The sequence below is a fragment of the Abrus precatorius genome, unplaced genomic scaffold (genome assembly GCF_003935025.1).
Source record: "Abrus precatorius isolate BTA unplaced genomic scaffold, Abrus_2018 Scaffold11, whole genome shotgun sequence".
Classification (NCBI taxonomy): domain Eukaryota; kingdom Viridiplantae; phylum Streptophyta; class Magnoliopsida; order Fabales; family Fabaceae; genus Abrus; species Abrus precatorius.
This window is the reverse complement of record NW_020874303.1, coordinates 23,994,758-24,015,000: the sequence shown is the minus strand read 5'-3', so window position 1 is coordinate 24,015,000 and position 20,243 is coordinate 23,994,758. Positions and strand designations below refer to the sequence as shown.

Genomic DNA, 20,243 nt, shown 5'->3' with positions numbered 1-20,243 from the left:
CTATCAAAAGTAATAAAATTTTATTAAAAAAATTCACTATATTAGAGATATAAAAAATATTTAATTTTTAATAAAATTTTATTATTAGTAAATATTTAAATTCAATTATTAAAGCTGAGATTTGTATTTTATTTGATAATTGGATACAAGTCTCGTGATTTCTATTATTATTAAATAGTTAAATTCAATCCTCTGGAAGAATAAGCTATGAATGTTGTCTCTCTTCTAACAGATTACTTGACAATATCTTATCTATGACAGTGAAATATTTAGGGGAAGCATTGCCTTTGGAAATAGCTTTAATATTTTTTTGGAGGATACATTGCAGAACTGTATTCTACATTTTCTATCTGTCGTAATCGTAATGCATCTTTTTGACTAATAGGAAGGGGAAGATGCTAAGCGTTGTATATGTCTCCTTGTGCACCTTCCCCTTTCCTCCTCTGTTTCAACTCTCTTCTCTTCTATTTTGCTTCAAATTCACTCATTCATTCACGACATGCCTTTTCATATCACTGCTAAGTTACTCTCTTGGAGATCATTCCTCCTGCTACCGTTTAGGGCCCTGCTGGGTCGTCGCTCTTCGTCCCATTTCACCCCATTGGGCGACAGTGAAACAGCTGAAACTCAGGGGATATGTAAATACGATGTGTTTATCAGTTTCAGAGGTTCCGACACACGCAACACTTTTGTTGATCATCTTTACCATCATCTCATCAGAAAGGGCATTTTCGTCTTCAAGGATGACACACAGCTCCACAAAGGACAACTCATTTCACCGCAGCTTGTACAAGCAATTAAAAACTCAAGAGTTTCTATTGTTGTTTTTTCTAAAGATTATGCTTCCTCGTCATGGTGTTTGGATGAAATGGCTACTATTGCTGAATGCCATCAACAATTCAAACAAATTGTTTTCCCTGTTTTCTATGATGTCGATCCATCTCACGTGCGAAACCAGAGTGGGGTGTACGAGGATGCCTTTGTTCTACACACAGAGAAGTACAACCATGATCCAGCCAAGGTTGGTCTATGGAAGAGAGCTATGACGGGCTTTGGTAGATCAGTTGGTTGGGATGTCAGGAATAAGTAAGCTATTCTCTTTGTCGTTTTCCGTTCTTAACAATTAACATGAATTTGTGGTTGAAATTCTTATCTATTTTGCAAATTGAGACTGTTTAAACAAACTATACTTTCTTTTTCTAGTTAGAAACTGGATAGTAAATTTCACATTTTTATCGACAGAAGTTATGTCCATTTCATATGTTATCCTAATGCAAATTTCTATTTGGTTTTTCCCTTGTTTTCTGAGTCGATAATTTAGTGATTTTATTTTCCTCCTCGCTTCTAGGCCGGAGTTTGGAGAGATTAAAAAACTTGTTCAAGCGGTGATAGAATCATTGGGTCATAAATTCTCAGGGTTCGCTGATGACCTTATTGGGATACAAACTCGCGTCGAAGCATTAGAAAGAATTTTAAAATTACACTCAAAGAATGATGATTTTCGAGTTTTAGGAATTTGGGGGATGGGTGGAATTGGAAAGACAACTCATGCTACTGTCTTATATGATAAAATTTCTTATCAATTTGACGCCTGTTGTTTTATTGAGGATGTAAGGCAAATTTATAAAGATGGTGGTGCTATTGCTGTACAGAAACAAATTCTTTATCAAACTCTAGACGAAGTAAATCTAGAGGAATACAGTCCTTCCGAAATATCTGGAATCATACGAAATAGGCTACACAACATAAAGGTTCTTCTAGTTCTTGACAATGTTGATCAATTAGAACAACTGCAAGAAATGGCTATAGATCCTAAATTGCTTCACACAGGAAGTAGAATGGTCATTACCACTAGAGATGAGCATATTCTAAAAGTGTATGGAGCGAATGTAGTGTACAATGTTCCACTATTGAATGATAGTGATGCTTGCCAACTCTTTTATAAGAAAGCCTTCAAAATTGATGATCCCACCAACAGGCATATGGAGATGATTCCGAAGGTACTCAAGTATACTGAACGTCTTCCGTTAGCAATTAGAGTAGTGGGTTCTTTCTTGTGTACCCGAGATGCTATCCAATGGAGAGATGCCTTGGATAGGCTGAGGAGTAATCCAGACAACAAAATTATGAATGTGCTTCAAATGAGTTTTGAGGGATTACAGCCAGAGGAAAAAGAAATATTTCTGCACATTGCTTGTTTCTTTAATGGGGAGAAGAAGGATTATGTAAAGCGAATTCTACATGCTTGTGGATTACACCCTCACATTGGAATTCCAGTTATCACTGAGAAATCACTCATAAACATTAGAAACCGGGAAATTCATATGCATGAAATGTTGCAAGAATTGGGAAAGGAAATTGTTCGGCAACAATTTCCCAAAGATCCAGGGTCGTGGAGTAGGCTTTGGCTTTACCAAGATTTTCAAGATGTCTTGATGACAGGAACGGTAATAAGTTATCTTCCAAATCTAAATTCTATGATCTTCCTTTCATTCATTAGAAAGGTTTAGCATTTTATTTATTGAATAAAGATATATAGATATTTTTATTTCTATTAAAAAGAAGTCCAGTTGATTACTTGATTCAAGTAATTTGTTTTCTTTTCCCAATCGTAAACATGTTTGTTCTTATTTTTCTAGGGAACAAACAAGGTTAAAGCCATAGTTGTAGATAAAAAAAAGGATATCCCTGAGTACTATCAGTTGAGGGCTGAAGGATTGTCTATAATGAGGGGCCTTATAATTCTTATACTATATGATAAGAATTTTTCTGGAAGCCTTAATTTTCTTTCTAACAGTCTGAAGTATCTTCTGTGGCATGGTTACCCTTTTACTTCTTTGCCTTTAAATTTTGAGCCCTATCATCTTGTTGAACTGAATTTGCCCAATAGCAACATCCGGCAACTATGGCAAGGCTTCAAGGTACTTTAATGGTGTATTTCTTTTATTTATTATTGTGTTTTCTCTTTAATCGATTACCATTATGAGCGCAACTGTGAGACTAATGAAATATCTCTATTACTCTCACAATTTTCGTGCCGACTGAAGTCCTTATCTTTATTTTTCTTATCAAATTCCAATTATATGATTGTGTAGGCTTATATTATACTGTTATCGACTGGTGTGTTACTTTATTATTTAATGAATTAAACTTACAAAATAATAACAACACTTTCATTTGATGCATTGTACCAAATGAATGCATTCCTTTTTTTTAAAACCCACATACAATGATGAATACTGAATAATCATTCAATACCATTTGATAAAAGAAAAGAATCCACGAGATAAGAGTTTCACCAACATTGTTTTTTTGTGTGTCTGTTATCACTCTAATTTAAGTAATTTTTGTCTAAAATAAACTTTTTTCTTCCTCTTGTAACTATATTAATACTAGGGGTATTTTATATAAAAATTTCTTAAACATGAGTGACAATAGATACTTGAGAATTGCAATACATATTCTCCTTTTTATGTTATAATACTTTTTATTCATATAGATTACTCTGTGTATATTTTCTTAATAGTATAGAGATATAATTAATTAATAAACACACAATACCATTTTTCAATTATTTGGTTTTTGTTTATTGAACTCTCTATCACATAACAAGTGAAAAATATTAAGAATAAATTCTATATGAAAACTGCATAGAAGATTTAATTTTAAAGTTTTCACTCCATTCTCGAAGGCATACCAAAGTGAATTAATGACATTTAATACAGCGTGTTAACCGTTAGTAGCTAACTCTATTTTTGCAGTATCTCCCCTGTTTGAAAAGGTTGGATCTAAGCAAGTCCAAATATCTTTTTGAGACGCCAAATTTTGAAGGATGCCGAAGACTTGAATGGCTAGATCTCACTGGATGCACAAATCTACTGCGGGTCCATCCATCAATTGGACTTCTTGAAAAACTTGATTTTTTGAGTTTGGAAGGGTGTAGCAATCTGGCCAGCCTGAACATTGGCACTGAATTTAATTTATGTTCTCTGAGAGTTCTACACCTCTCTGGCTGCGTAGCACTTGAAAGCACGCCAGATTTTACAGAATTCTCAAATCTCGAGTACCTTGACATTGATCAATGTATGAGTTTAGCATTGATTGATCAATCTATTGGGAATCTTACAAAACTTAAATTCTTGAGTTTGAGAGACTGCATAAATGTTTTTAGTATACCCCAAAGCGTGAATAGTATGACATCGCTTATAACTCTAGATTTATGCGGCTGCTTAAAACTTGAGAAGCTTCCCTTGTTGGGACAGATATCTGTGTCTGCAGAACTCATGCCTTCTCAATGTCTGGAATACTTGATTTTTTTGGACCTAGGCTTCTGCAACCTAAATATAGTCTCCAATGGTATTGGAGACTTAATGTGTCTAGAAAGGCTAAATCTAGAGGGTAACAACTTTGTTACATTACCACATATGGGTAGGCTTTCGCGTCTGGCATATTTAAACATAGCGCACTGCAACAATCTTCAAGTTTTACCTGCGCTTCCTCATGCTACTTCATTAGGGGGAAGGTATTTTAAAACGGTATCTGGATCTCATAATCATAGGTCAGGCTTATATATTTTTGATTGTCCCTTTTTCGACTATCTAAAACAAAGTCAAGACTTGGGTTTTTGGTGGCTACAAAGACTTGTTAAGGTGCATACTCCTCATGCCTCCTCTCTCTCTCTTCCCCTCTTGTTATGCTGTGGAAAAGGGTGTTGTTTGGTGCAGTCGAATGTAGAGTTCCAGTATTTCTTAATTTGTACAAATTATATAGTTAAAAATGCAAATTAGTACCAGTACTCTGCACTCGACTGCACTAATAGCACCATTTTCGGTTGCACCGATTCCCTATCCTCTACTTCTAATATATCTGTTATTTTTTGCACTGGTACCAGAATCCTTGTCATTTCCGATGCGGCTTTGACATTGTCATACCTGGGAATGAAGTTCCACCGTGGTTTTCCCATCAATATATGGGAGGTTTAAGCGTAAGGGTAGCAAACATTATGAACGATCAGTGGCTTGGCGTTGCCTTTTGTGCAGCTTTTGAAAAATATGATCATCCCATAATGGGTTCTTCACCTCTTTTTTATCTTTCTTTTGAAAGTGAACACGTGGAAGAAAGCCTTTACATGCCACTTCGTTTAGACCTGAACAAGGTAGATGGCTTACATTCAAAACATCTTTGGCTAATCTATATATCTCGGCCACACTGCCACTTTGTGACAACAGGAGCATCCATCTCATTTAAAGCTCAACCAGGTTTGAAGATAAAAGAATGGGGCTTACGCATGGTATTCGAGCAAGATGTCTTTGATCCAAATTTTATTGATCCAGTAGATGGTTTTTGTTATGATTATGCACATGAAAGTAGCAGCAGCACTGGGCCTAAAATCCAGCTTCCCTATAATTGGTTGCTTACTGAGGATGTGCATGGAAGCAGCAGCAACTCTGAGTCTAAATTACAGCTTCCCTATAATTGGTTTGTTACTGAGGAAGAAGAAAATGAGACTATTGAAGTGAATGCAAAAGAAAATAATCTCTCTAGTATGGGCCTTTCCACACGCCAATCACTGTGAAAGTACATCACACGTCTTGCTTGAGGTAATTATGCTTCTTTTACTCGTGCACGATGATTATGGTTTAATATGATGACACCTATTTAATAATTTAATTTAATTCTTATTTAGTTCTTCTACTCCCCTCTCCGCTCACATGAAGTTAGAGAGGAAATTACAAAGAGATTGACTAGTTATCACAAGGATAGGTAATTCTTTTGTCTAATTAATCATCATATATGCTCTATGATGTTGCTAGGTGTGCACGTATCCCCTCTCTTTGGAACACATAAATTTAGTAGATCTCATTTTCACACACGTGTTGTCAATGTTTCTATAACCTGTTTGTCAGTTTTGACTTGAAAATAACAAGAAGGGTAGATGAAGTAGAATCAATTTGATTACGACTATCTTAGATATGAAATTTAGAACTTGTTAATCTTTACTGCTTTGGAACACCAAAAGAATAATAATTCCAAACACTATCTGTTAGACCAGTTTGGCCTAGCACTTGCAACTTGTAAGGGTGACTTCTTATTAGATAGAATTAATAATAGGTGTTTTTTGTAAACGAAATGCTAGTTTCTTTTATGTGAAGGGAATATTTTCCAAATGCTGGAATTCTGGTAACTTATTCTGACTGGGTATGCAATTAAAGTTACTCTTTAAGACATCTACATTAGCTGTTTTGTGACTCACTAGAAATGAAATAAAAAGAAGCAAATAGTTTGTTTCTATTGGTACGTGAATTGTTGCTTACTCTGGAATGACTTATAAGACCATACTAAACTTTTTCTTAAAGTTGGGAACATTAGACTTCTTATCTCCCCCTTCATCCATATGCCCTGTCTCTTGATGTGTTTGGATGTGTATGAACTAAGAGGGAGGAAATTATTTTTATGTGGGGCTGGACGGCTGGGAGGATTTTTTTAAAATATTAATATAAATATTAAAAATTATAAAAACAAATAAAATAACTTTTATTAATAAAAAATTAGATTAATATTAATTTTCTATAAATTTTAAATGCAATACAATTATTTCTTTTCACTCTCTTTTATATTTATCTAAATAAGTGGAATTTTTTTATCATTTTTTTCTCTTATCGGAAACCATTAAATATTCTTCACTCTATTTTTATTTTATTTCTCGTCTTTTTTTTTTTCATCTATTTTTTTCTTCTGTATTTCATTTCGCATCCAAACGTAAGTTCTCCGTGACCTTTTGTAATGTGGCAATTTCAACTTTTCTTTTCAGATGGTTCCTGAATGTTGAGCCTATGTGAAAGTATGCAGAGGTAAGCTGATGGTTGTAGCGTTGAATAGAAGGAAAAATGCTTTGGCGTGGCAATTCTAGGATGCAGACCATTGCTTTAAATCATTGAAAAGATTTTGATTGTGTTTTAAAATGTGGTCACGAATATGATCGTGTCAAGATTTTAAAAATTGCAAATAAATGTGGATGATGTAGTTGCAATGGGATATGCGGTTACAAAAATCAGAGTTTCCTTTCCTTGATGCAATGGCCGCAATTGCGATTGCATCAGCAATTTAAAACAATTGTATATCAAGACTTGGGTAGTGTTGTTGTAAAGGTACTTTTAGTACCATATTTTAGTAAAAGAACAGTAAGTATAATAACTGGCAATGAAGCAAAATAAGTGTAATTACAGCAGAGCTTATGTTCATAAGAAATTATACATACAGCGAAGCCAGGTGGGGATACGGGTGTAAAAATAGGCTGGTCGGTGAAAAGCTTGTCATAAAATGTGCTAACCCTGTTCTTTCGGTTGTTAAAAGCTTTTCATAAACTAGGCCAGTCCGTGCTTTAACTGTTTAGAAAAATGAACTAGATTTCTAAATTTATCTGTTTAGGGGTAGGTTTGGAAGGAAATTTTCAAAAGGGAAGGGAAGCGATGGTATTCTTTTAATTTTAAATTAAAAGAATTATATATTATTTACAATGATAACTATATTATTAATATATTAATTTTTTGTTAATATATTAATTTATATCTTTTATTTTTTAAAAATATTAAATTTAAAATATAAATTTATGTCATTTTTTTCCTTCTCTTTCAAAATCTCCATTTCCAAACAACCCTTAAAGATAAATTGACAAAATAAAGGATCAATTCACCAAAAATCATAAAATAAAAAAAATGTTAGTGGGTCCAAAAATTAATGAGTTAATTCACTTAAAATTAACACACTAGAAAAAATTAATAAAAACTCAATTAATATTTCAAAATATTTTTATATTAATAAAAATTTATGTTTAATTGATAAATATTTATTTTTTATTTTAAAAAATAAAAAATGACTATGATGTGCAATTTTATTTAACCTGTCATTAGCTTGCATTTTAGCAGGTTAAAATGAGATAGGTTAAGCAGACTGAGAAATACAAAAATATCCATTCTAACTATCTTTTAGATATTCATATATTTGATAAAGATTTATAAATATCTATACCTATTATATATTAAAAAAAAGTAATTTATTCTTCTAACATACAACATTATATTTTGTTTAACATTCTTTTTTCTTACTCTCTCCTTTTTTTCATTATCCTCTGCTTCTTTCTTTCGTTGAAAATTGATTTTATTTAAAAGATTACGTAACTATTTTAAAATATCAATATAACTTGATATTAATTGTGATCAAAATGCACCTCTCTCAGTCTCATTTTTACATTAGTTACTAGATTAGTTTAATTAATAGTTAATGTTATCAGACACTTTAACTTATCAGCTTTTACTTCTAACTTTTTACTCTCAACTTTTAATTATTTTTGAAAATTTAAGCTAATTTATTCGGATTATGCCAAATATACCCTTTCATGTATGGTCTGTACTTCTGAATTCAAGTCAAAGTCGTTCAAGATTATAAATTTAAAAATATAATTTTTATCCTAAACAAATGATCAAGATATCAAAGAATGTCTATGGAAAGAGCGGTTCCCGGCTAACCCATTACGAAGTTACCTCCATTCACAGCAAAATATTATTAAAATAAATTTATACAACATTTTTTATAATATTAATTTTAATTTATTGTCAGTATAAAAATTTATACGTTATTAACTGATTGAAATATACCGTAAATATAATTTTATATTAAATATTATAAAAACTAACAATTCTCATTAATATAATAAATCAAATGACAGTATAATTCTTTTACATTATTAATATATTTTAATTAATTTGTTGTACATCTCTTTTCATGAAGGTTCAGGTAGCCCTTTAAGATATTTGAAAGACAACCGGCGTGAAATAAGTTTAGGTTGCATTTTATTATATTTACGTTTAATGTAAGAAAGAATTGAGAAAGGTGCCTTTCAGAATAAAACTATTGCAAAGAAGATGCTCAATTGCGTATGTGGAACAACGTTGAATAACATTTTTCTAGCCGGCAGGATGCATGTGAATATATGAATTTGTCATCATCTATATAAACAGACCCAATGGCGATCATGAAGTCCATTCAGATTCAACTCTCACGAATCAGTACTACAACACTTGTGCGGTGAATTTTGGACGTTCGAAGGACTTGTTGAGAGAAGATGAACTCTAACGATTCAGGCAAGAGCTTATGCCCATATAGGGAACAACCTAGGATCCTTACTTCTTGTTTTTTCTCTTTTTAATACTTACGCACACTCTTGAAGAGATTCAGCCCTTTGAAAATCTATTAATTTACAAATAAACTGTTTTATTCATTTAATATTTGGGCTACTAATGTTGGGTATTGTTGCATAGGTTACTCTCATGGAGATTCGACATGCAGTAATGAAGACATGAAAAGCTATAGATACGATGTGTTCATCAGTTTCAGAGGCATTGACACTCGCAACACTTTTGTGGATCATCTCTATTCTCATCTCATTAGAAAAGGCATTTTTGCCTTCAAAGATGACCAAAGGCTCCAAAAAGGAGAACTCATTTCACCACAGCTTGAACAAGCAATTCGAGACTCTCGAGTCTCTGTAATTGTGTTCTCTCAACATTATGCTTCCTCATCGTGGTGCTTGGATGAAATGGCTGCTATTGCTCATTGCCATCAACAATTCAAACAAACCGTTTTCCCTGTTTTCTATGACGTGGATCTATCTCACGTACGAAAACAGAATGGAGTGTACGAGGATGCCTTTGCTTTACACACTCTGAAATTCAAACAAGATCCGGATAAGGTTGATCGATGGAAGAGAGCTATGACGAATTTGGGTAATTCGGTTGGTTGGGATGTGAGAGATAAGTAAGTATTAAGGTTATTATTCTCTTTCTATGCTTCAGATTATTATCATGAATTTGTGGTGTTCGATTGTGTATATCGTATGCAAGTTTTGACTATTATCATCACTATTATTTTACAAATCAAGCTTATTTAACAAAATTATGCTTATTCTATTATTGCTTGAATGCAAATTGTGTTTTTATCAGCAAAAGTTTTGTCTTTTACAATATTTAAGTGTCTGTAGTGATTCTTATTTAAGTGATTTTTATCTAAAATAGTCTCCCTTGATTTCTAAGTAGATAATTTAGCCGTCATAAATTTCCTCTTTCAGGCCAGAGTTTAAAGAGATTGATAATATTGCTAAAGCAATAATTAGAGCATTGGGTCATAAATTCTCAGGGTTTGCTGATGACCTTGTTGGAATACAACCTCGTGTAAAAACATTGGAAAACCTTTTGAAACTAACCTCAAAGGACGATGGTATTCAAGTGTTAGGAATATGGGGAATGAACGGAATAGGAAAGACGACTCATGCTACTGTCTTATATAATAGAATCTCTCATCAATTTAATGCTTGTTGCTTTATTGAGAACGTAAGCAAAATTTATAAAGATGGAGATGCTGTTGCTGTACAAAGACAAATTCTTCGTCAAACTCTAGACGAAAAAAATCTAGACGCATACGGTCCTTTAGAAATATGTGGAATTATAAGAAATAGACTACATCACATAAAGGTGCTTATAGTTCTTGATAATGTTGAGGACGTACATCAACTTGAGAAATTAGCTATAAATCCTAAATTGTTACATACTGAAAGTAGAATGATCATTACTACAAGGGATAAGCATATTTTGAAAGTGTACGGAGCTCAAGCAATATATGAAGTTCCACTATTAAGTGAGAAAGATGCTCGTGAATTGTTCTGTGAAAAAGCCTTCAAAAGTCCCCCAAGTAGCAGCTGTATGGAGATGATTCCAGAAATATTAACATATGCTCAATCTCTTCCATTAGCATTAAAAGTATTGGGTTCTTTCTTGTGTACTCGTGATGCTGACCAATGGAGAGGTGCCTTGAATAGATTGAAAGAAAATCCAGATGACAGAATTATGGAGGTGCTTAAAATAAGTTTTGACGGATTAAGTCGTAAGGAAAAAGATATATTTTTACACATTGCTTGTTTCTTTAAAGGGGAGAGGAAAGATTATGTAAAACGAATTCTAGATAGCTGTGGATTATTATATAATATTGGAATTTTAATTATGGTTGAGAAATCAATGATAACCATTAAAAATGAAGAAATTCATATGCATCAAATGTTACAAGAACTCGGGAAGAAAATTGTTGATGATCAATGTGTGGACAATCCAGCAGAGCGGAGTAGATTGTGGCGTTACATGGATCTCGATGATGTTTTTGAGAGAAACACGGTAAGAAGCTCGATTTCAAAAGTATTCAGTGTTGATTAATGCTTGTTTTGTGAACTGTAACATGTTCAGATTTGCATATTTATGTGTGTGTGTGTAATCTGGTTAATTTAAGTAGCTTTTTTTTTATTTTTTCAGGAAAGAAACAAAGTTGAGGCTATAGTTTTACATCAAGAAGAAAATGTGTCCATGTGGGACGCGGAAGGATTGTCGAAAATGAAGAATCTAAAACTTCTGATATTATATGATAATAGATTTGGTGGAACTCTGAATTTTCTTTCAAAGAGACTGCATTATCTATTTTGGCATGGATACCCCTTTGCTTCACTGCCATCAACTTTTAATCCCTTCTGTCTTGTGGAATTAAACATGCCTGACAGTGCCATTGAACGACTGTGGGAAGGCCCTAAGGTACTTTCTTTCTTTGGAGCTCAAGAAATTAACAAGAAAGAAATAATGAAAAGAGATATAATAAGAGATTATGTTTTTAATAATTTGCTTGGAATAAAAATAGTAAAGAAAAAAGAAATCAAGTGCATTGCATTTTGTGCTTACATTTCTCATCTCAGAGCCAAAAAAATTAGACAGTAAAAAAGAGACAAGATTTTTTATATGAATATTAAATAAAATAAATTTTATGCATAATATATATATATATATATATATATATCATTAAACATAATTACTTTTTTTTTTATACTTTTGGACACAACTAAGTATAGATCGAGGTTTTCACTTTTGTTTCTTTCCAATTTCTTTTTTTAACTAAATAACTTTAATTCTTTTATCTTTCTTTTGCATTTTTTCTTATTTTTTTCATTATCTAAACACAGTGTAATAATTTTTTTCCCGTTTTACTGGTTTGAAGAAAATAATGGAATGAAAAATTATTTTTTTTAAGTGACATCACAATTATTTTTAAATTTTTAGTAGAAAACTAATTTAAAAATTAGAAAATTAAATATAGTTGACTTAGGATATGTTTGATTAGTGTTTTAAAAATAATTTTTTATTTTTAAAAAGAGAAAATTGTTTTTAAGAAAGAAAACAAACACTCTCTCAGAAATTAAAATATATTAAAAAAAGTTAAACGAAGCTAATGAGAAAATAAACTCGATCCCAATAAAAATAGGTAGGTTTGAGTTTTAATTTTCCACTCCTACTTTTTAAATACTAGTATACGTGATGTAATTTTAAAGGGGGCATTTTAAAATATCTTTTACATAATAAACCAAAATTAAACTATATTTCTGTGATGTAATTTTTTATGTTCAATTTGGATGAAATATTTCACTTTTTCTTTTTCTTTTTTTTATGTTTTGATTTCAGTTTTGAAAGCATATCAAGATGGATTAATGAACATGAAGTTTTAATGTAACATGCTAACAACTGGTTGGTGATTCTCTTCACAGAATATGCCACTTCTGAAAAGGGTGGATTTGAGCAACTCCAAGTGTCTTATTGAGACACCAAATTTTGAAGGAAGCCTTAACATTAAGCGGCTAGATCTTACTGGTTGCACAAAGCTCTCACGACTCCATCAATCAATTGGACTTCTTGGAAACCTCACCTTCTTGAGTTTGCGAAACTGTACCAATCTGACTAGCCTAGATTTTGGTGATGATAGAGTATCTAATTTAGGGTCTTTGAGAGTCCTACATCTCTCTGGTTGCACAAAACTTGAAAGCACTCCAAATTTTAAGGTGGCCTCAAAGCTTGAGTACCTTAACATGGATGGATGTACAAGTTTATCCACTGTTCATGTATCTATTGGGGCTCTTACAAGACTTAGATTCTTGAGTTTGAGAGAGTGCACAAAACTTAAGTGTGTACCCAGCGAAATTAATACCATGGTATTTCTTACAACTCTAGATTTGTTTGGCTGCTCAGATCTTATGACATTCAACTTGAAACAAGAAAGAGATGCTGAACTAACCAATAAGGCCCAGATTCTTCCCCCCAGATCCAAGACTCGCAACTCTTCTTCCCATATGAAAGCTTTGATTTTTCTGGACTTGAGCTTTTGCAATCTAATGAAATTTCCCGATGCCATTGGAGAGTTAATGTGTTTGGAAAGACTAAATCTACAAGGAAACAAATTTTGTTCAATACCTAATACCATAAGCAAGCTATCATGTCTAGCATATTTAAACTTAGCACATTGCCGTCTTCTAGAATATCTTCCTGTGTTGCCAACAAAAAGCGCTTCATCAGTGGGAAGGTATTTCCTAACTGCATCAGGATCTCGTGATCATAGGTCAGGATTCTATGTTTTTGACTGCTTGACTGTGTTTCATTCCACGTTCAAAAGATATCAACTTCCTTGGCTGAGAAGACTACTTAAGGTGCTCACTCTCCATACCCCTTTCTTTTCTCAATTTTTCACTGTCTCTTTTTCTTCTACTCTAATACATAGGAAGCTTGATAATCTAATATATTTAAACTTGTGCCATTGCCATGAGCTTAAATAATTTCTTAACTACTCCCATAATTAAATGTTGTTTCGTAAATGAAAAGTAAAAAGGAATTTTAGAACAGTATATTCATCAAGTTATCATTATTCAGGACTCGAGATAATTATCTTACGGGCTAGACAGTATTAATATTTTTTTTCTTAATTATAAAACATAAATACTTAAATTATATGCATTAATTTTTTAATTTGTTTATATTTTTATTTATTCTTAAAGTTATATTAACAAGACAGTCATCCATTATATTTATATAAATTAATATATTTATTATTTAATATATAACTCACTAATTTAACTATTTTATTTTATAAATATTTTTAAAATACACTTAAAAAATTTATAATATATAATTACTTTGTCTAATTTTATAGATATCTTATTTGTGTCTATAGCCAAACTCAAGGGAGTACTTCTTACTGCAATTTATCTTTCTGTTGTTCTGATATACATACGGATTTGTGTTTTCTTTGATCCGGTACAGGAACCCCGTCATTTTCGGTGTGGCTTTGACATTATTTCACGTTGTGTTGATACTAAATTTGGTAAGATTCCACCGTGGTTCAATCATAGATTTGGAGGGGATTCAATCATAAGGATAGGGCACTGTAACGAGGATGACGATTGGATTGGATTTGCCTTTTGTGTGGCATTTCAAAAAAACAATCGTTCTACTAGTTCTTCACATCATTCCACATCCTTCCCATTGCCACATCCCTTTTATCTGTCTTTTGAAAGTGAATGCACAGAAGAGCGCTTTGATATGCCACTTAATTTAGAATTGGCTAAGATCAATGGCTCAGAACATCTTTGGATAATCTTTATCTCTAGGAAGCACTGTCATTTTGTAAAAACAGAAGCACTTATCACATTTAAAGCCTGTCCAGGTTTAGTGGTGAAAGAGTGGGGGTTACGGAGGGTAGTGAAGAAAGATATAGAGAAGAATGAAGATGTAGAGGAGAATGAAATGAGGCAAGAGATACATGAAGGACGATGCTCTTCATCATCCCTTCCAGTACTTATCATTGGTAATGTAAAAAAAGATAGCAGCTTTGGACCCAAAATCCAGCTCCCCTACAATTGGTTGGTTACTGAGGAAGATGAAATTGAGAATTTTGAAGCCAAGGCAAAAGAAAATACTCTCTCTATTATGGGCCTTGAGATAGGCCAATCACAGTGAAGGCTCACAACATCATCCTTAAACATTGAGGTGATTTTTTTTCTAAAGCAATGACACTTCAATTAGTTGACCTGCAAGTTTATATCAAACAATTTTTATTTAATAATCTATTTATTTGTTCGGTTCTGTGAATCCTTGCGCACGTGAAGAAGTAAAATGAGAAATTACAGTAAAGATTGGCTAGTTTGCATCATCTTCATTGTCACAATTCAAAAGGGTTGGCGATTATTTTATCTTTCGGACCACCTCCTGCACACACACAGTCATATGAACTTGAATTGAAGATTGGCTAGCTTGCATCGTCTGCTATCACAATTCACAGGAGTCGGTGATTCTTTTCTCTTTGGGACCAATTTCTATTGGGATATGCATGATTTCTGATCTTTGGTTTGGATTGACATTAATTCTAATACGTTTCCTTTATTAGGTGTTTGTATTGGCGTTGACAACTATGTCCCCTGGCTTATTTATGTGAAATAAAGTTTGTATAATTAATGGTAATTGTTTTAATAATTATAAGTTTTATCTAATTAATTATATTTAGGACTGGTGATTCGTTTTCTTTGAGACCACTTGTTCTGATATGATTTTCTTAGCCTGTTTCCTTCCTTAGTGTTTGTATTAGCATTGCACCCTCCCAAACTTGTATGAAATAAAGTTTGTCCCGATCATGGACAAAAGCAAAAGATTGCGATGTATTGATAACTTAGTTAAAATTATTTTAATAACATGTCAATTTGCCACTCTCTGAATCATTGTTCCCATTCATTTTTTAAATATTCAATGTCAAATTACTTACTTATTATGTTTTTTTTATTATATGCCTTTTAATAAATGATATACTGACCAATCCAACTAAATAAGTATAATTTTTGTGAACTAGTTTATGTTTACACAGAATAAAAAACAGAAGAATTTAAAATATAATTAACTCAATAATATTTGAAAATTTTGGTAAAAATTACATTAAGAATGTTTATAAATATAAAATATATTTTTAAAAAGTCAGATCAAATTGCTTTGGAGTAATTTTTGTGAAAATTAATTTGTTCAAACACTGAATTTTTTTAATTTTTACTAGTTAAAAAATTTTAATTTTAAAATTTATTAAAAATAGCTTATAAAAATTTATATAAAATAATTTATGACTCGTAAATTATTTTATTTTAATAAACTTGTTAGTATAACTTATTAAAATAAATTATTTCTAACTTATTTAAATAAATTTTATCATTAAATTTAAAATATAAATTATCATTTTAAAAAATTATTAATTTTATAATTTAAAAATTTTACTAAATAAATCACGTAAGCTGTTTCATTTCATATGTAATTAATATTTATTTTTTTAATGATATAAAAACAGTGATTTTTACTAATTTTTAATTTAAATAATAGCCACTTAAATAAAAAATTATTTAAAATTACACGTTATATCTTACTATTAATAAATTAACATTGTTTATATAAAAAATAACATAAGCATCTTCTTTAATGATACCATTTGACATGAGCCAAAAACAAATTACACCTGTCCAGATTCTTTCGTAATTAAATACTAAAATATTGTCGCTATTGGACAAAATGACAAATCCGCGTACCAAACCACCAAACCACGGTTATTTCTTAAAGCATTGCCAAATTATAAATATTTTCTCAAGTTGTTTAAATTTTATCTTTTTATATTTTACGTAACTTTTATAATAATATGTTATTTCTTAGTTTTATATTTAATTAAATTTTAACTTTAATTATGTAAATTTAAAAATCATATAAAATAAGTTATATTACATAGTATTTTATACTTATATATATATATATATATTATTAAATGTATTATGTTGAAATTTTAATGTGTGTTTAAGAATATATATTAAAAAATATTAAATATAATTTATCAAAGTTTTAAATTATGACAAAAATATAAATTAATTATTTTTATTTTTAATAAAACATTTAAATTTTTAACTTCTTAACGAAAATTTTTAATACACTTTAAAAATTTATTAATATAAAATTATGTGATATTTAACAATTTTATATGCAAATATAATTATATATTAAAATTTAATTTTATTTCTATTGTTAATATAATTTTTTATACTATTAATCTATTAAAATATATTATAAATGTAAATTATTAATTGATTATTTTAACTGGTATCACAATACAAAATTAAATCATATATACAGTTTATATATTTCAATTAAATTTATATTATATTATGTACGGTAGAAAAATATTAAAAAGATTGATTGATAAATAATAAATTTTATTAAAATTATAATATTTAATATTATTAATAAATTAAATTTGGTAATATTTTATAATTGTCAATGAAAATTTATAATATATAAATTTAGGCAGTCGTTATCACTTTATAAATTATAGTCAATAAAAAATAATAAAATATGTAATGTGGCTGAAAAAAAGTTATTGTAAACTTTATTTTAAAAGAATAATATATCTCTTGCTTTTTAGCTTTGATATAGTTGAAGAGTGAGAGACGCTGCAAAGTGCAAATAGGTCAAGCAGCCATGGATGCACCACCTCCTTTGCACATAGCCATGTTTCCATGGTTTGCTATGGGACACCTAACCCCATTTCTTCATCTATCTAACAAATTTGCAAAGAGAGGACACAAAATCTCTTTTTTCATCCCCAAAAGAACACAATCCAAGTTAGAGCAATTCAATCTCTACCCACATCTCATTACCTTTTACCCTATCAATGTTCCGCATGTTGATGGCCTTCCGCATGGTGCAGAAACCACTTCTGATGTGTCTTTTGCTCTAGGTCCACTCGTTATGACAGCTATGGATCGCACTGAGAAGGATATTGAAGCTCTCCTCATTCAGCTGAAGCCTCAAATTGTGTTCTTTGATTTGGCATATTGGCTACCAAACTTGACTCAACGTTTGGGAATCAAATCTTTTCAATACTTGATTGTTAACCCAGCAACAGTAGCTTACACTACAACCCCAACAAGGATGCGCCACAATGCTAACTTGACTGAGTTTGACCTTATGCAACCCCCTGTTGGGTATCCTGTTTCATCCATAAAGCTTCATTCCCATGAAGCAAAGTTCTTTGCTTCCAAAAGGACATGGGAATTTGGTGGTGGTGTTCTTTTTTATGATCGTCTCTATGGTGGTTTAAGCCTATCAAATGCAATTGGGTTCAAAGGGTGTAGAGAAATTGAGGGGCCTTATGTCGACTACCTTGAAGACCAGTTTGGGAAGCCTGTTTTGCTTTCAGGGCCTGTCATACCTGAGCCACCCAACGCTGTTTTAGAGGAAAAGTGGGCTTCATGGCTCGGAGGGTTCAAGGATGGTTCGGTTATTTACTGTGCACTTGGGAGTGAATGGAAATTACCACATGATCAATTCCAAGAATTGTTGTTGGGTCTTGAGCTAACAGGCTTGCCTTTTTTCGCTGTTATTAAAACTCCTATCGGATTTGAGACAATTGAAGCTGCTTTCCCACAAGGTTTCAATGAAAGGGTTGAAGGGAGAGGGATTGTGCTGAGTGGATGGATACAACAGCAACTGATTTTGGAACACCCATCTGTGGGTTGCTTCATAACGCATTGTGGGGCGGGTTCATTAACCGAGGCACTGGTAAATAAGTGTCAAATAGTGTTACTACCGCATCTAGATACTGATCATGTTGTTAATGCAAGGATGATGGGTACAAACTTGAAGGTTGGGATTGAAGTGGAGAAGGGTGAGGAAGATGGGTTATTCACAAAGGAAAGTGTACGCAAAGCTGTGAAAATTGTGATGGATGATGAGAATGGGCTTGGGAGAGAAGTCAGGGAAAATCATACTAGAGTGAGGAACTTGTTACTTAGTCCCAAGTTGGAGGCCGCATCTGTTGATAGTTTTTCTCAAAAGCTTCGAGATTTACTCGGCTGATTTTTAAACTTGCAGAAACTAAATATCCCGTTGTAATCTTTCCCTATAGTTCATGGTCAAGCTATTCTAGCAAAACAGTTATGCGAATAACCATAGTTCTTGTAAACTGCTACCTTGTACCATGTCGAGTAACTAAAATTAATAGAAGTTTGTCTCAGACGGTGTATGGTAGTTTTTTTAACCTTTTTAATCTCTACATAATAATCACTGAGAAATCACTCATAAACATTAGAAACCAGGAAATTCATATGCATGAAATGTTGCAAGAATTGGGAAGAGAAATTGTTCGGCAACAATTTGTTAAGGTTATTAATGGAGAATATTAATGAATTCTAGGGTTACTACGGAAGAGCACTAAGAGAACTAGGGTTTACAATCCTAAACTAAATTTTACTAAAATATTTCCTTCTTTTTCATTTTCAAACATAAAAATAACAATATATAGTAGCATGAGTGAGCATGGGCCTTTCTATTGGGGCCAGCTGAGAATTAGTGAGCATGGGCCTTTCTATTGGGACTGTGGCAGCGTGCACACTACGCGAGGTAGCCGTGAACGGTCCAGAGGAAATGGTGGCATGAGCTGGCGCATCACAAATTATTAAAATAATTTTTTTGTCTAGTTATTACCAATTTTGTTTACACAAGAAACATAATTTAATTTTTTAAAAATATATGTTATATGCAGAAGATACAAAATTTAGAGATTAATACACAGATCCAAATTTTATTAAATTTTGCTTATACTAAGAACAAAATAATAATTTAAAAAAAATTAAATTTAAACAGTTAGAGACAAATGTGACACATGACACAATCGCAATAACTTTTATCTAAACAAAACTCAGTGTCATCTATGTCAAAAACAATACTTGTTATGATTATCGAGAGAATTTCATATAGGAACAAAACTTGTGCAAATTATTCTGTGTGTCATTATTTAGAATGTTCAAATGAAACTTAACGAGGTCGTGCCAATACCAAGTGCTAATACTCCTCAAGTAAAATGAAGAAAGTACACTTTTTTATATAAAATATTAGTATATAAATAGTGACTAAAAGTATTTGTGCGATATTAGTTTGGGATATCTAAAATATTAAGTTTGAGAAGTGTGAAAGTACTCGATTAGTAATATTTTTATATTAATATTTTTAGTATTTATTAGTTTAAAACATGAATAAATTAAATTTAATTATTTTAATAATAATATCAAATAAATATTTAGTTAATTTATTTAAGATCGTTTGAATAAGTTTAATTGGTTTATATATCACAATTAAATTGTGCTTTATTTTTATATTGTTACTTTGAGAATATTGTTAGATTAAATTTGATGAATAAATTGAATACAAGTGAAAATTTACTTAGTGATATTTACTATAAAATAATAGATTAAATTATTTATGAAATATTTATTATATTATTTAAAAAATGATATGTTGAGTAATATTATGTTAAAT

General features: G+C 31.4%; 3 protein-coding genes across 3 annotated transcripts; all 3 read left to right on the top strand.

Moving 5' to 3' along the window:
* The first annotated feature begins 499 nt into the window (after positions 1-499).
* Positions 500-5,575, top strand: LOC113855875 (TMV resistance protein N-like). Its single transcript, XM_027487506.1, has 5 exons — positions 500-1,086; positions 1,349-2,447; positions 2,640-2,921; positions 3,762-4,649; positions 4,892-5,575. The coding sequence occupies exons 1-5, from the start codon at positions 500-502 to the stop codon at positions 5,573-5,575; spliced, it is 3,540 nt and encodes a 1,179-aa protein (XP_027343307.1).
* A 3,780-nt stretch (positions 5,576-9,355) lies between these two features.
* On the top strand, positions 9,356-14,867 carry LOC113855874 (TMV resistance protein N-like). Its single transcript, XM_027487505.1, has 5 exons — positions 9,356-9,813; positions 10,124-11,219; positions 11,355-11,627; positions 12,629-13,561; positions 14,172-14,867. Exons 1-5 carry the CDS (start codon positions 9,356-9,358, stop codon positions 14,865-14,867), a joined length of 3,456 nt encoding a protein of 1,151 aa, XP_027343306.1.
* A 2,486-nt stretch (positions 14,868-17,353) lies between these two features.
* Positions 17,354-18,934, top strand: LOC113853877 (UDP-glycosyltransferase 79B30-like). The gene has a single exon (XM_027484562.1). It carries the CDS (start codon positions 17,406-17,408, stop codon positions 18,783-18,785), a length of 1,380 nt encoding a protein of 459 aa, XP_027340363.1. The 5' UTR covers positions 17,354-17,405; the 3' UTR covers positions 18,786-18,934.
* The last annotated feature ends 1,309 nt before the right edge of the window (positions 18,935-20,243 follow it).

Coding starts and splice junctions, on each gene's coding strand:
- LOC113855875 (XM_027487506.1), top strand. CDS start 500: ATGCCTTTTCATATCACTGCTAAGTTACTCTCTTGGAGATCATTCCTC. Junction 1,087..1,348: donor GGTTGGGATGTCAGGAATAA/GTAAGCTATTCT, acceptor CCTCGCTTCTAG/GCCGGAGTTTGGAGAGATTA. Junction 4,650..4,891: donor GGCTACAAAGACTTGTTAAG/GTGCATACTCCT, acceptor CACTGGTACCAG/AATCCTTGTCATTTCCGATG.
- LOC113855874 (XM_027487505.1), top strand. CDS start 9,356: ATGAAAAGCTATAGATACGATGTGTTCATCAGTTTCAGAGGCATTGAC. Junction 9,814..10,123: donor GGTTGGGATGTGAGAGATAA/GTAAGTATTAAG, acceptor TTCCTCTTTCAG/GCCAGAGTTTAAAGAGATTG. Junction 11,220..11,354: donor ATGTTTTTGAGAGAAACACG/GTAAGAAGCTCG, acceptor TTATTTTTTCAG/GAAAGAAACAAAGTTGAGGC.
- LOC113853877 (XM_027484562.1), top strand. CDS start 17,406: ATGGATGCACCACCTCCTTTGCACATAGCCATGTTTCCATGGTTTGCT.